This window comes from Microtus pennsylvanicus, chromosome 15, assembly GCF_037038515.1.
Source record: "Microtus pennsylvanicus isolate mMicPen1 chromosome 15, mMicPen1.hap1, whole genome shotgun sequence".
NCBI lineage: Eukaryota > Metazoa > Chordata > Mammalia > Rodentia > Cricetidae > Microtus > Microtus pennsylvanicus.
The window spans coordinates 43,830,257-43,846,727 of NC_134593.1; the positions used below are offsets into that span (position 1 = coordinate 43,830,257).

General features: G+C 36.4%; 1 protein-coding gene across 1 annotated transcript in view; it reads right to left on the reverse strand.

The window, feature by feature from the left end:
* Positions 1-16,471, reverse strand: part of Diaph3 (diaphanous related formin 3) — a 449,402-nt gene that overhangs the window by 157,460 nt on the left and 275,471 nt on the right. Inside the window, exons 23-24 of the mRNA XM_075949702.1 lie at positions 16,328-16,452; positions 9,463-9,627 (exon numbers count right to left, since the gene is read on the reverse strand). Coding sequence (XP_075805817.1) covers positions 9,463-9,627; positions 16,328-16,452 — 290 coding nt within the window. The remainder of the gene's footprint in view (positions 1-9,462; positions 9,628-16,327; positions 16,453-16,471) is intronic.

The following is a 16,471-nucleotide window of genomic DNA, read 5'->3' on the forward strand; positions in this document are numbered from 1 at the left end:
AAGATGTAACACTCTCAGCTACAGCATTACATCTGTCCGCATGCCGCCATGTTCCCCATCATGAAGATAATGATCTGAACCTCGGAAACTATAAGTGAGGGCCCTCAATTAAAGGTTTTCCTTAGAAGAGTTGCCATGGACATGGAATCTTCACAGCAACAGAAGTCTAAGAAACACCCTAAATTTAACTCATATCTTTACTTTCCTTCCGTTTCAACTATACAGCAGTTTTTGAATTCCAAATCTTTCTCTCAACTGATTACTCTGTTTACAGGTCTTTTTTACATAAAAGAACTTTTATCACATATGTCTTTTTTTTTTTACATTTGTTCTATACCTTTTGCCTCATGAGTCTTTCTTTAAAAAATGCTTCTGTGAATACATCCTTTAGAAAACAACTGTACATTGTGGGTTAATCATGCTTTATAAATATGGTTTGGTGGGAAAAGCTATACTCATAAAGCTATGCTGTTTTATACTGTGTGTAATTCAACAGCTTTGAACATTACTTCCTGAAAGCTGAAATACTATCTGGCCTGTTAAGAAAAACCTTGCCAATCTGTTTTTAAAGCTCCTTTTAAGAGGTTGTTGAGGCTGTGAAGATGGCTCAGTGGCTAAAGCATTTGCCCTGCAAGTCTGGGCGCCTGAGTCTCAGCTCCAGAAACCACATGAAAAAAGCAGGATACAGCTAGCCTAGCCCAAGCACCTCTAATTCCAGTGCATTTTCTCGGCGACTGGGAAGCAAAGACAGGACAATCTTCTGAAGCTCGTGGTCCAGCTGGCCTGATGCATGCAAGCTCTGAACAGAACAGATCCTGTTTCAAACAAGCTAGCAGGCAAAAACTGAGAGCTAAGGCTGTTCTCTGAATGCCACATGCACAAGACTACACTCAAATACATTCTTATTTTCCATTTCTTCATAAATAGCCTAACTTGGCCCGCTGTTAACATTAGAAGAATAGCTATATTTTATCTTCATATGAAGACACTTTCTACTGGCTTCCTCCACTGCGCCTAAAGAACTAATGGAATGATAACTTGTTCTTGGCTCTTAAAAATCTTTGCTCTTGGTATCCTGTGCTTTCACTCACAGGATATTGTATGTGGTATAGATAACGTGTGTGACTGCATGAGCCCATAGAGACCAACAGCACTGGATTCCCCTGGAGTTGGAGTACTGGTAATTATTATGTGGAAAATTTATAATACAAAAACGCCCCTGATAATAGAATAGATACAAAATTTATCCATTTTTATTAATTACTTTAAAAATATCTGAGCTTTTGTCATATACTTGAATGATGGTAAAATCTTATGATATGGGAATCTAAAGTTATATTCTTTTATTTAAATGGCTATCTGGCACTGAAGAGCTGTGTGTCACTGCCTCGGTTGCTTCTGTAAAAAGGATAAAATATGTGGATATTTCTGGAATTAAATACATTAATTCACATATTTACCTTATATCCCTTCCCTAGCGTATTGTAAGAGGAGGCCCACAAAGTGTTAACAAATATTGTTTTATTTTATCACTAATTTTAAATAGGATTTTCATGGGAGTATAATCATTCAAGTGTCTCAAGCGCATTTATTTAGCAAGGACTCATGAAGATCCATGTTCTAGCTTCTGTCAATAATCATGCTTCTATCAAACATAACGGGAATGCCAATTTTCTTAGCTTCTATGAGAATGTAAGTGTTTCTATTCAGAGATGTTGGAATATGATGCTATACGAAGTTGAATGGGAGTGAAGTGGAAGCATCCAGTGCCGCCTGGATGACTTGGCAGGGAAGGTGTCATGATGAATAAATATGGAAGGCAAGATGTAGTTCTCAACCTCAAGTCTAGCCATTATTCCTCTAAGGACTCAATTTCCATATGTATGCACATTGCTTAATATTACCAAATCTAATGTGCTCAAGAATTTTATTTTGGAAAAGAGACTTAGTTTCCTTACCTATATTTTACTTAAATTATTAAGCATTGCTTAAGCTGTTTTTGAAAGCTATCGATAATTTAAAATTTGAGAGTAAATTTTAGAATGACTTTTAGTTGGGCAATGTTTAAGTTACAATCAAGAAATGCTTAATTTTAGATGAAAGCAACACACTATTTTGCATATAGATCAGTATTACAAAAATTAAATATAAAACCATAGTATTAAGTATAAGTAGCCATAGATACTGACTTTTAAAAAATATATTTCATTTCTGTGCAGACTATTTAAATAGCTTTATATATCCATCTCAATGTTTTTCAAGCTATTTTTATGCATTTTTAAATTTGTTTCAGAAAACGAGAGACATGCCCTTTTAAAAAGCTTAAAAAGCCTTGCCCTTTCAATTTTGTTTCTTTCAACAAACATGTATACTCAACTCATGTAAGCCTGAAATAGATCTCTGTAATACAAGTTTCACTAAGCTCAAGTTTTGTTTCCTGAGAATTCGCTTTTTGTCTCGTGTCTCTAACTATATAGACTGAATTTATCTCCTGATTGCTAGGTGTGGGTATTGTCAGAAGCAGGCTAATTTCCTCTATGTAAACAAACACAGTAATATCTAATATATTACCAGTGATTGCCTTACGTAGGTATGTTTAGGACTCTTATTGACTCCTCATGTGGAATAAATAGGACTGCTTTCTGCAAACTCATGATAGCTAGCTTCATCATCAGGAATGAACAGAAAATATTTTCTTTTAGAAACAAACAATATAAAAAGCATTCTTGTGCTCCTATAACATTCTCATGATTCAAGAAGGGAAATATTTCAGAAGCATACTCATAGAATTTAGTAGAAATTCAAAAGTAGGTGGCTCTAATTTTTCAATAAAATATTTTTCTTAATAACTAGAAAATTTCCACAAATGCACAAATAAAAACTCTTTTAAATTGATTACTAAATAACTTCCATTTTGTAAAATTAATTATTGCCTTTATTCTAATATCACCATTGCTCATTTTACAATGCTACTTATGAGGATAGGTGAACATAACACCCTGTGCTCTGGCAGGACCCACTCAGCATTTGAACTGAACACCAGCTGTTCCTTGCTGGTACACTGTGATAACGGACAAACATCCCTGAGGTGAGAATTAAATAGCCCAATGGCTATGCGCTGCTCATGATCAATTCCCCTCAAGTTCCTCTCTTCTATAAAGTCAGCCTCCGAGAGGGAAGCAAAGCACTTCTTAGCCATGGGTAACATTGCTGATCCTTCAGCACTTTGCTACAAACTGTTTGGTCTGCAAGCTCTGAGTACAGTGGCTCTTTAACAAAGCATGATACGGTTATAAGTTCCTTTCCAACATTATTTGATTCTCCACATTGTGTTTTTTTTTTCCTTGAAGTGATATAATGATATTTTTACTTTTCAATCACAAGGTGTAAGCACCGGCAAACCAATGGATAGAGTGGTATCCATGTAGGGCTGGAGGGGGCAAGTGACAGGGTAGCAGTTCGCTGAGTGAAGACCTTGTTTTAGGGAAAGAGGCAACAGACAACTCACATGTCCCATGCGAAACTTGTTGTGTTTAACATGTAGAAGGTAGCCTTTGGGGCACATCACATTTTCAGTCCTTTCCTACTGCTTCGTATGTCTGTGTCTGAGGACGTGTACGAAGTGCAAGAGATGACTACGTTAGATGTATGAACATAATGTTATTTTATGCATTTCTGTCTGCACTTTGCTGGTTTACAAAGTAGTTTCCTAGCACATGGGATAGCATGTGCTAATATTATATATGTTGCTGTTATTGTACAAAAATAATAGTCATTACTTTTTTTTTCTATTTCATTGAACAAAATAACCAAGAGGTATCTACAAACTTCCAATCATTTAAAGATACATAACCAGCCTTTCAAATATGAGTATTATCACATGCAATGCAAAGTAGGGGTGAATCCTATCAAGAAAGAGAAAGCTCAAGTCCATTACATTGGGCATGTTTACATTTTGAAAAATTAAAAAAAATAATTATTAGGAAATCATAACAAATATTTTCAAAGTTGCAAAGTTAAAATTTTAAGCTTAAACAAACAGACACTAAAGGATGAGTAGATGGGTGAAAAAACAGAATATTTTCTTCTATGTGGGAAGCCTTAGAGCTCCAAGTATGATCTCAGAATAACAAAGGTGCTAATGAAGACAGAAGCCCTATGTGAAAAGCCTCCAAATACAATGTTGAAATTGTAAGCCCACCAAAATATGCATGGGTTGAAAATGCTTTCTATTATAATTACAGAAGCTGGCTCAGCACCCCACCATAAGACTTGTACATGATATTTTTACCTCTGACAACATAAAACATATCAATCTACAAGCTTTAAGGGGCATTCAGGGCACATTAAGTGCTTTGCCCTCCTGCTACTGCCTAGCTGTTCACCCAGCAGTCAGCACAAACAGCATTCAGAGCTGACAAGCATCAAATTTGTGTGATTTAAATGATTTGCCAGAACAGGTTGTGCTCTAGCTGTTCTCCTTGCCAAAATTTTTTTTACAGCAAAATATCTTCTCACTGGATGATGGAGTAGTAGTAGATGGGATAAAAGTTACTCCCTTAGACTGAGGATTAAAGAGAAAACCAAATTTCATTTGACCAATAGAAAGAGTAAGATTATAGGTGTTATTCTTGCTTTGGTATTTGTTCACTATACATAGACCAACTATATACAACAAAAAACCAACTTAGTTAATGCTTGCAACAAAGATGAATGTCAAATCTTAATTGGAAGAAGTTAAGAAGTTAAGTAATAACCCATAGAAATAATCTAATGACAGCTAATCACAATCTGGATGTCTACTCTGCTCACAGTATTCTGTATGACAACACAAAAAGGGGGGAAGTCACTTAAAAATCTGATATTGCCATGAAGAACAAGAAAGAAGATCACTGTAGTTCTCTGTTATTCGCACACAGCTAGCTTACTGTAAGGCTTTACGTGCATTTACTCATTAACTCCACTACATGCAGTTACTGTCAGGTAACAAAGGCTCAGTAAGGTTAAGTAACTTGCTAGGTACTATCACTCAATACATGGGGCCAGATGCTGGAGTCGGCTCAACACTGCAGCTATCTTCCTATCTGTGAAACAAACAGTGAGAATTCAAAACTCAAGACAAATAATGTGGGTACAGTGTATCAGGTAAAGAATTCATCAAGCACTTACACTGAAGAAACATTTCATCTCCTTGATGGTCACCACATACAATTCCGACAGGAGTTTGTACATAACTGAAGATAAAGGTTAGGAAGTAAGATAATGGTGTTTCTGTTTGTTCTTTTCTTCCCAATGTTGTGGACTTAGTCCTTGAATGTATTGGGCAACTAAGGCAAAAATCCAAATGGATATTATGGATTTAAAACATACTACAGAGTTTGGCATAGGTATAGAGTATAGGCATAAAGTATAGGTATGCCAAAAATTAAGAAAAAAAAACCAAAATAAAACACTTCCTAACTTGAAGTATTCAGTATCTTTAAGGCAAGGGCTGATTCTTGATGAATTCCAAATCCTAACTCCAATGTGCAATTTCAGATGCTCAAGATCTCACACACTATTAAGAAATGAAGGCTCAGTGCAGGGGCATCTCAGAGAATGACATTCATAAGCTCAGGAACCACTTGTGCTCAAAAGCTGCACAGGTCAAAATTCATTCCGTATCAATTATCTGACATTGAAGAGTCAGAGGATTCTGAAGTATGTTCGAAACACTAAACAACATATTTTTGAGCATCTATAATTTTGTTGAAACGTTTTATCTAAAAAAAGACACACAACAAAAGAACAGAAGAAAGCAGTAGAAATCTTTTTGAGTGAGATATTCAACAAAACACATAAGGCTTTAGAAGACTTCTGAGTCTGTAGAAAGAACTGAAGTGTGCTAATAATTTCAGGTAAGGAACGCTAAGAGCAAAGAAGTGTTCACTGCAAAGGAAGTACTGTTAGACCAAGGAGAGCATTCAAGATAAAAGCCTGTAATTCCGACCAGGTGAGGAGAACCAGGGAGCAGACCTCTCCTAGGATACTAAGTGGGGCTGGAGCACATGTTACACTTCAAGGTTACACTGACAAAGGCAGAGAAGAACATTAGGTTTAAATTCAAAGGCTAGCATGAATATGCTTTTGCTGTTGGCTAAGATAAAGAAGGATATGAGGTCACCAGCAGAATCCAATATATATATCACTCCGAATGGTTGAATGCATACAACCCCTTCAGAAAACATGAGATCCGGGGTAGGAGAATCACTTGGTGGAAGCTTAATGCTTAGCAGACCATCAATTAGCAGACAGCTGACAGTTTGAGGTCAACAATTGTGGTTCAAGGGTCCCATGAAACAGAAAGGTAGCGCAGAGAGGCAAAGACTCACCACCCACCTACCACCCCAGCCAGGCTTCATGTTAACTGTCCTCAAATTTAAAAGAGAACATTTTATATTGATAGCAAAACAACCCTGATAACATTTCAGTTGGAAAGGTAAGTATAAGGAAATAAAAAGTATGCTGTGTGCTGGTACTCACTAGGTGTCCAGAAAGAAAAAGAAGAAGAGGAGGTGGAGGAGGAGGAGGAAGAGAAGGAGAAGAAACAAAAACAAAACTCCAAAAGTCATTATATTCAACTTTCTTGTAAACTTAACAGCAGGGTGCTTTAAGCCACTAAAACAGAAGGATTTAGGAAGTGAATAGGCTCCAGCTAATAGAGGCCTGCTTGTTGCCAAGTAAGATGGGTCCATTTTCAGGAGAGAACTAACTCCCAAGATGTCCTCTGACCCCTACACATGTCCCAAGGCACATGCCTCCCCTGCACCTGACACATAAATAAAAAACAATTTTCAAAATTGTCTAAGTGTAGGAATGGCAAGTGGGCAAGTGCCAGTTCAAGTAGTCCCTATCAATCTCGAAGCCCTTTTCTAAAAGCCTGGGCTTCTCCATGTCTGTTTGCTCTACTGCCATGCTGTACCTTGCAGAATACTGAAGACTAAGAGAGACTTAGTGTGCCCATAAACCCATGTGGCACACAGGGTCTAGAGGAAAGCTAGTGCTCAACCACGGGTGTGTGTTTGGGGTTTCCTCCTGTTGATGACGGTGACGAAAATCAGGTTTGACAAAAGTTCACAGTTCTCTTCCTTAACCCTGCTTTCTGGAGAATCTGGATGAGGACCTCTAAATTGACTGGTGTCCAGTGAGCACAGAGCCTTATGGGAGAAAAGAACAGCAAGAAAGCCTCAGCTCTCATGTAAGTGGGGTGAGTTAAAGCACTGTCAGTGAACAGCTGCTCTTCACACAGGCTACACCATCTTGTAGTTTCCCCTCTTGGTCTAGATAGTTTGTGGCAGTAACTGGAACAGATGTTGCCTCTTTATCTACTGTAACAAAGCTCTTATGGTACAGAAGAATAAACCTGAAGAGTAATGTCTAGATGACTTAGTAGCAACTGCAGTAGTACTTAGGCTAAATGCTGAGTTGGTCAAAGATATATTTCAGAAATTCAACTACATCGCTTTTAATTGCTTCAGTTCAAAAGCAAAGATGATTTTTAAAATATAAACATTTCAGATAAATTTATTATAAATTAAATTACTATAATATTGGTCATGATTTTTACTTTGGGAGCCGAGGCAGATTTCAATTTAGTCCTACTTGATAGTGTTCTAGATGCCACACATTAAGTAGTACATGCAATTCAGATATATATAGTACAGAATCAGAAGCTAGGCAACTTAGGTCAGCATGCCAGCTCCTTGCTAGCTATATAATGAAGTGCCAATCAGATTTCTTGATGACGTCGTCTTCTCTTTAAAATGGGCACTGTGGTATTTACACTACATCAGGTTGTGGTAAAGTCTAAATAAGTGAGGATGGAACCTGGCAAATGACTGACAATGAAGGCTTTAGTTGTTAAAGATGGCATCCACTGAACACCTGATTCCAACAATTTACCAGTTTTAATGATGTACTGTGTTAGACACAAGAGGGTGAACAAGACAGACCAGAATCTTGGGAAGGAAGGAAAGTCCGGGAAGATGGGTGGAGGGGTGAGTGCAATGATGAAGCTAACTAAGAACAGAAGGTGTTTCAGGCACTGAGCCTGGTAGATAGAGGGGCCTGAATCAGAGAAAGCGCTCCATGGAAACCCGCCAACTCAGCAGTAGGTCTGGGACGATCCCTCTTCACATAATACAAAATAAACCTTGATCATTTATGTCCAGAATAGATGAATGTAGGTAAACAAAGCAATACTGACGTCAGTTGGAAACCAAGTCTACCTTTCTCAAACAGCAAAGATTTTAAGTTTACTTCCATTAAGCATAGTGCCTCATGAATCATTAGATAATTCTAAATAATGTATCACACAGTCTTTTCTCTCCTCTCTCTCTCTCCCTCTCTCTCTCTCTCTCTCTCTCTCTCTCTCTCTCTCTCTCTCTCTCACACACACACACACACACACACACACACACACTAACACACGCACACACACATATCCACACAAATCATAATACAAAGTACATAATCAATAATAAAAACAATTTAAATTGAATTTTTGGAGAAAGAACGAACAGTGAGTGATAGTAACTGTGCACGTTGTTTGCCTTTTAAATGGAGGGTTCATTAAAAGCACATCAAGTCATTTATAAGTGACTGTAACTGCCCAACAAAGTTAGCATTAAAGTTTTCCTGAGATGAGAAAGCCACTCTTTAAACCCAATCTTCTCTTTCTTTATACTTCAAAACTTTTTAATCCGCACAAACATTTCGTGAAATATAGAAACTACTTCCCCATTTATTAAGAATAACAGTTTTTCCTTGCTGTACTGTATCCCATGTCTCCCCAGGGAGGCAACAATACCTTCTCACTTTAATATGCGTGTGGTTTTTTTCCCCCATCTAATCAGCTAATACTTTTCAAAAGATCTTTTTAATGCCTAAATGAAAGTATTCTACCTCAAAGACCTGACCTCCCTATTAAAGTGTCTGAAGCGAACGGCAGGAATGTAAAACCCACTCAAAGGGAAATCACAGGGAGCTTATTGTGCAATGCATTAAAAAAGGAGGGAGAAAAGCTTCACAGGAGCTGCATGAATTTGGTAAAATTATACCACAAAAATACAAATTCGTCTTAAGCATAAAGAAGCAAATTCATAGCCAAAAACTTATTATAGACGTGCTCTGTAATCAGCCAGGAGGGGGCCTTTACAAAAACCATCAGAATTTGTCACTTCTTCAATCAAAATTTCTGATTACAGTTTCATGTTAAAAAGGGCCCCAAAGAGAACAAACCACATATTTTTCAAGAGATCTGAAATTTGAAAAATTTGATGCTAACATACAACACCAGAAAAGGCAGGGTACATGGCAGAAAAATAAGAACAGAATTATATAACACAATAACAGAAAGAAGAGGCAAGAAAGTATTACAAGGACACTTTTCAGAAAACAAACAAAAAAAAAACCTTTCCATACCATGAATGTAGTTCTGAAGTTATTCAAGTCATTAAAAAATTCTTCCACAGACACCTTCTTCATGTTGACAGCATAGTAGCGCATCGCACTCTGGTGCAACTGTGTCATGTTGCTTAGCAGTTTGGAGAGGTTCTCATACTGCTCTTTTGCACCAGTTATAAAGCTGTATATATTTTAGTTAAGGATTTCTAAAAGTTACAATGTGATACTCTCTATAAGATAAAATGAATACATTTCTAGCTCCATATTATTTTTAATTTTTAGTTACCATAAACACAGTTCCCAAACTCAGCATGGCTGTCAAACATTCTTCTCAGAATCTCTGTGGCATAGAACAAAAAACAAAACAAAGAACTGTAATTCAACTTCAAATAAACTTTGGTAAATAGCCAAATAAATATTTACATATTGAATATTTATCTTCCATAGTTCAGTTCCAGATTTTTTTTCTTATTTACCATAATAGTAATCTATAACATACAACCTGAAAGAAAAGACTCTGGTTCAGCAGTTAGGAAGGAGCAAATAGAATACATTGAAAGAAAAAATATGGGCATCAAGAAAGGCGAGTGGGACAACTTAAGGTCGATGCACAGATCACGTGGAGGCTGAACTTGCAGACAAGGCCTTCATCGCACTTGACTGCCTCCAGTGCAAAATTGAAGGGATAATGTCACTTCTCTCACGGTTATTGTCAACAGAAACACGATTTTTGCAACTTGCTACATAAAGTGATAAGGCAATTGGGAATATACCTCAACATTGTTACTGCCCACTTCCTCAATTTAAACTTAATATTCTAAAAGCAAGAAAGTTTTAAGTTTATTAATAACTTAATTATGTGGGTAAATTGATGTTTTAAATTTTTTTCTTAAAAATTTCTACAGTTTTACATATTACATGATTAAAATTTATGTTTGCATGCATAAAACACATTAGGCAATCATACATGGAATTGTATCTTTATTTCTGACAATATAAATCATACCATTCTGAAAGTCACTACAGTAATATGTGGATGGAGAGTCAGTGGTGGGAAAAGGTATTTCCTAAACTGACCACAGACTATTCTTTATTTCATATAATAATAATAATAATACCTGCTGAGAAAATCTGATTTAAAATCACCACACCATGTTCTGAAGAAAGAACATCAGTCAGAGTACCCAAAGACAGTTCTAGCAATGGCTCCTATCAAGAATGGTGGGGAGAGCTTAAAGAAGTCTGGTGAAAACTCAATGACATCCTAGTTACCAGACTGCACGCATGTATGTACGTGAACACACCACTGAGATCCATGCACATAGATGTAACAATTTAAAAAGAAATGCTTGGCTGAGGGTCTCTGGGTGACTCCACACTTCTCCTTTTATGCACATATAAGGCCTTGAATTTTTAAAATAGGCACTGTACAAATATTATTAATTTTCTCCCAACATGGGGGAAAATGCAACGTCAAGAATTCATTTATTAAATACTTTCAAATAAAGCAATGCCACTTTGTTGATTTTGAAGTAAGAATCCTAAGTAAGGAAAGATTCAAAGTGCATCAGCATATACTCAGAAAATCAGTGCAATTATACTAAAAGATGGGTTGGAAAAGATGACAATGAGCCAGAGCTACAGAAATGACATGGTTTTGTCCTAACAGCCAGGGGTTTTAAGTGAATTCTCTTATCATTATACACAAATGAAAGAAAATTAAGTGGAGCTTTGAATAATGGGAATTACCCAAAATAATTGTGAAACCAGCCATGATTAAACTAAGGCAATCTTGGAACTAGCCAAATCAATCCTTAGATGCTTGAAATGACTATCTGATAGAGTGGAATAAACTGGTTACACGAATGAGGTATACTATTATGTTGAGGATTCCCTTTTTAAAGGACCGTGAGGAATAATTATCTTCTAAAAGGAAAGAAAAAACTAGATACTCGTGAGTGAAATCTTAAACCCCACTATGACAAAATGTGAAAGCCTGGCATCCTGCCTCCCATCTGTAATCTCAGCATTTAGTGGGCTGAGGCAGGATTACTCCTACGGATATGAGGCTAGCCTGGGTTTCAGTGTGAACTTCTGTCTCAAAAAAAAAAAGGTAAATGTACACTTCAGTAGTAGATAGGTTGTATCATTTTTACCAACATTGAGTTCTATAAATATTCAGAAAAAGATAAGCAACATATAACACAGTAAGGTTTTGATAAAATTAATGTAAAATTACTGATAAATTGACATATTACATCTACATCATGTTTAGAGGAACCTATTTTTCCCTTTGTCTTTATCAAAACTAAAGGACATTCCTCAAATAGTTCAGCTTGAATCACTGTAACTGCACTTTTGGAAGATAAATGAGATGAAGATCTGTGTTTACATGATCTCAAAACAAGGAATTAGAGCTGGGTAGCTAAAGTACAACTTGGTACTATAGTTGCTGTCTATAGTACTGTGGATTTCCAAACTTCCTCTCCAGCTAGATGTGCACTGTTTCATAGATAGTTATTACACTGCCATCTTTGGAAACATGCTTCCAGGAACGGGGGAAATAGCTCTAGAGGATAAAGTGCTGGCTGTGAGAGAATGAGAACTGGAATGGGGATCCCCTGACCCGTTGAAAAGCCCCAGAATGGGGAAGGGGAAACACCTATGGACCTGCAGCTCACTGCCTAATCAACCTAGCCATAAGGGTGAGTTCTAGGATTAGCAAGAGACCCTGTCTCAAAAGCATAAGCTAAAGAGTGACTGAGGACATACCAGAAACAACCTCTGGCTTCCATGTGTACAAAGTTCTGCTTCTGCATGCATGTGCGTGTGTGCGAGCATGAACATACACACATATAGAGAGAATGAGAGAAGAAGAAGAGAGAAGCAAAATCCATTCACATAATGCTCAATGACCAACTTCACTGAGATCCATATATCTAATATCTTTGATAAATACTCTTGGAAGTTAGGATCTGGCCAAAAATTCCATGAAATATACATAAGTTCTCTGCACCTCTATGTACTAAACAAAACAGCATTTAATAAGATAGGTTAAGGTTTTGTGATCATGAAACATACATTATATAATACAGTTTTTTTTTTTAAAAAGCGAGACCTTCCCCTAATAATTAACATGAAACAAATGGAAGTTTCTTTTGTTGCACAGTGAGATAGAGGCTAACTGAGCTGAGAGGAGGAAACACTGGCTAACAAGGTCAATACATGTAAGAGCAGAGAACACCAAGCTCTTGGCCAGTGGCATCAGGGAGAAGGTCATTGTACACTGGAAGATTCAGAAAGAACCAGGAGTGGGATGATTAATAATACAAATGTTTAAAAGTCATTATGAACAAGTGAAAAAGGTAGAAATAAAAAATAAAGAAATAAAACAAAGAGATGGTGGCCACAGAAGAGAAATTCAAGAAAACAATGCCCAGCGTCTCAACGATCCAACTTTCAATACTTCACTTCGTTTATAGATGGCACAGCACCTGGCCCGTGCACTAGAATGCTGTAGTTTTACTTTTTTGATGAAGATCCCCTATCGCACATGTTTTCAGATTCTTTTCCTATAAAATATGCTTTCCACAATGTTGAATACTGTAGGCATAAGTCATTTGGTGAATTTACTCGCCCATCTACTCTATATTTACAGAAACGGCTAGACATTGCTATCTTGCAAAACAACTAAACCAAATAAAGGTGAATTTTGATGATGACATTAAAATATAACATGGAAACATATCAAGAAATGTGTTACATAATTTGTGCTAAATACAAAAACATACAAATGTCTAGTAAGTTAATTTTTCTTAAGAGACTAGGAGGAGGAAATAGGGAGAAGAAGGGCATGCACTATGGTCTACTTGTTTTGAAATGAAAATTGTAATTTATAACCTGACAATGCTGAAGAATGCATGGGCAGCCCATATATGGCGGTTCTGTTGAACTTATACATAATGGGTTTCATGGTCTAAGTTGATGAAGACAGCTGACCAGGTCTCTTCCTCAAAAAGGCACCAGATCTCATTACAGATGGATGTGAACCACTATGTGGTTGCTGGAAATTGAACTCAGGACCTTTGGAAGAACAGGGAGTGCTCTTAACTGCTGAGCAATCTCTAATTTTCTGAAAAGAAGAAACGTTGTAGAATTTAAGGCCAAAGAAAGGAACTGATGCAGCATGGCGTGTACCCTGGCCTTTTCTCACATTTCTCAGTGATAACAGTGTACATACACCCTCCATAAACCACCAGGTGAGCATACCTTAAATTTGTGCTTTCTATTTTTTAGATGAATGTTTACTATGGAGCTTTTCAATTAATTATAGTTTGGGGCAGGCTTAGAAACTGGAAAATAATACTATGAGAAGGGTGATAACAAATCTAATAACTGTATATGCATCTAAAACATTTTTGTGGGAAGATGCAGACACACCAGGTGAGAATGTGCTAGAAGAGCTGTGAATGGATGCCATTAGTGAAATCTCATATTAATTAAACTTCAATTAATAGATGATTTAATACTTATTAAATAATACATTTTAAAGTGAATATTTACTTGTAAAGATGCATTATTTTCCCAGACAGGGTTTCTCTGTAGATTTGGAGCCTGTCCTGCAACTTGCTCTATAGACCAGGCTGGCCTTGAACTCACAGAGATCTGCCTTCTGCCCTGCTGTAAAGATGTATTTTTAAAATGCTAAATGATACACAATATTCTTCCTGAATTGGTTGTGGAAGTAAGTTCTTGACATGGGTTTCAACTCATGTGCTTTAAAACAACACATAAACAAGTTTGAGTACTAAAACAAACCAGTTAATATGCTTTTATTCATTGTGCATTTTTGCTTCTAAACCCTTCTATTTTCTGAGATCCAGGAAGCTCACAATTTTCCATTTTAATAAGATCTGTATAAATGCATTTAATATTCAAAATCTGACTTGTCAGTCCTAATTAAAGTAAACAAAGTCTTGCAACGAATGAATTTAATTACTTCAAAACTAGTATGTCTAACTAAGATGAAAAGCAAATGAATGCAGTCTAATCTTGGCAAAGAATATTTATGATTATAAGCTTTGTCAATAGCAAAGTGCACCAACTGTTCATCTATCTGACTTCCAGGAGACACATGAATGCTAATCAGTTCATTAGAGGCTTCTAGGTTGCGATATTTAGTGACAGGATATAGTAGCTCTCCTGTCCATGGAGTGTAATTTTACTCATAATGAAAAACTGTTTCCAGAAAAGACTCATCCTTCCTGGTTCTGATTTCCTGCTGGTTGTGTTTTATGAGCTGCACACCTTTCAGGAAATCAACCTCATTCAGTACTTATGCCATATGAACACTGGTGGGGGTAAGTCCTGAGACTGTCTGCTGAGCAGGATTTTACTCCAAGCTTAGGAATGCATGCTAGTTTGAGAAACCAAGCTTCCTAATTAGCCACTCACAGTGCATGACCAAAAGCTACAGGGGAACAAAATCTTTTCTAAGATGCTCTTTTATATCTACGGGGAACAAAATTGAACAAGTTCAGTTAACAATACTTATGGATTAAAACAAAATAGTCACATGTACATTTGTTAACCATATAATGAATGAGAAATCCAAGAATAATTATAAAAATATAATGACAATATACTTACTTTAAAAAGTATAGATTGTCAGTTGAAAGGGTGGTGCACATCTAAACATCTGAATAATACTTACATCATCTCTAGTATAAAAACAAAAAGAAATCCTTACCAAGTCTAGTGATAGAGACAACCTCCTTCAGAAAGAGCTGGGAGGACATAAGACTTGAGAGGAAACAAACACATTATCCTGCACTGAGTGCTACTGAGTGCATTTTATGATATTTCCTGTCAGAGACAGAAAAGGAAGACAAAATTGACTTAATTCACAATTAAGCTGAAAGCACATATAATAAAGTCTATGACAAACCAAATAATAATTTTCTGATTCACTAAATCTCAAGGGGGTTGTAGAAAGAGGAAGTCATTTTATTTCAAGTACATCAGTTTAAAAAATTACGGAAGTCTATTTATAAGTCCTCCTTTTAGAGCTGGGTGTCCTTTCATATACAACTCAGATATCCATATGGGATTTTAATAATGCATTATCACAATATTTCATTAGAATGGAAAAGATAACCATTACTGATTTCATACTGTGGTCTGTAAAGCAACTCAGCATTAGCTTCAGGAAATAAAAAAGTTCATTACTTCAGTTACTAATTAGAAACTAAGCTACAAAGTTACTGATAACAAAGATAGGTGAATACAAAGCAAACTGCAAATCAAATGAGACACAAGCATTACACTATTAATTTATGTACAACGTTTTCAATTTCATTTGGAGTTAGGAGAAAGCACACATAAGCAGCAATTGTAACAAGCTCCTTTCTTTATTTTGAAAGGGCAGAGCATTTCTAAAGGAAATATCACATTCTGTGGAGTCAGAGTTAATTTCTAATGCGTATCAGTCCTTGAGCTTGTTAGTCATGCAGGGATTTTATAGAGTGTATCCCTGCTTCCTGAGATAGTTCAAAAGTAGCTAAATCATATTTCACGACATTCGATTCAAACTTTCACAAACTAAGTTTTAATGTGCTTTATCATTATCAGATGGAATAAGACAAACAGAAGGAACAAGATGGAAAAACATTCTATTATTTAAGAAGACAGAAAACAAAAAGTAGAAATCCTTGATGCATTATTCATGAAAAAATACACCTTGGCTAATTAACCTGAAAGATAAAAGTTAAACCTTTAATAATTTGGCACTATGTAGCGTCCTTCAGTTATACAAACACATTTAGAACATTAAAAAAATTGTAAATCCAGTTGACTACAGACTGATTTAGATATCAAAGGATATGGACATCTTTATCACAAACTTGTCATGCAAGTCCTCAGGAGGGGGAAAGGTTTCCAAATCCTTCTCAAGCTGTTGAAGCTGCCTTCCCATCTGCTTCAAACTCTTCTCCAGCATTTCTACAGAGACTAAAAGAGAGCATATTAA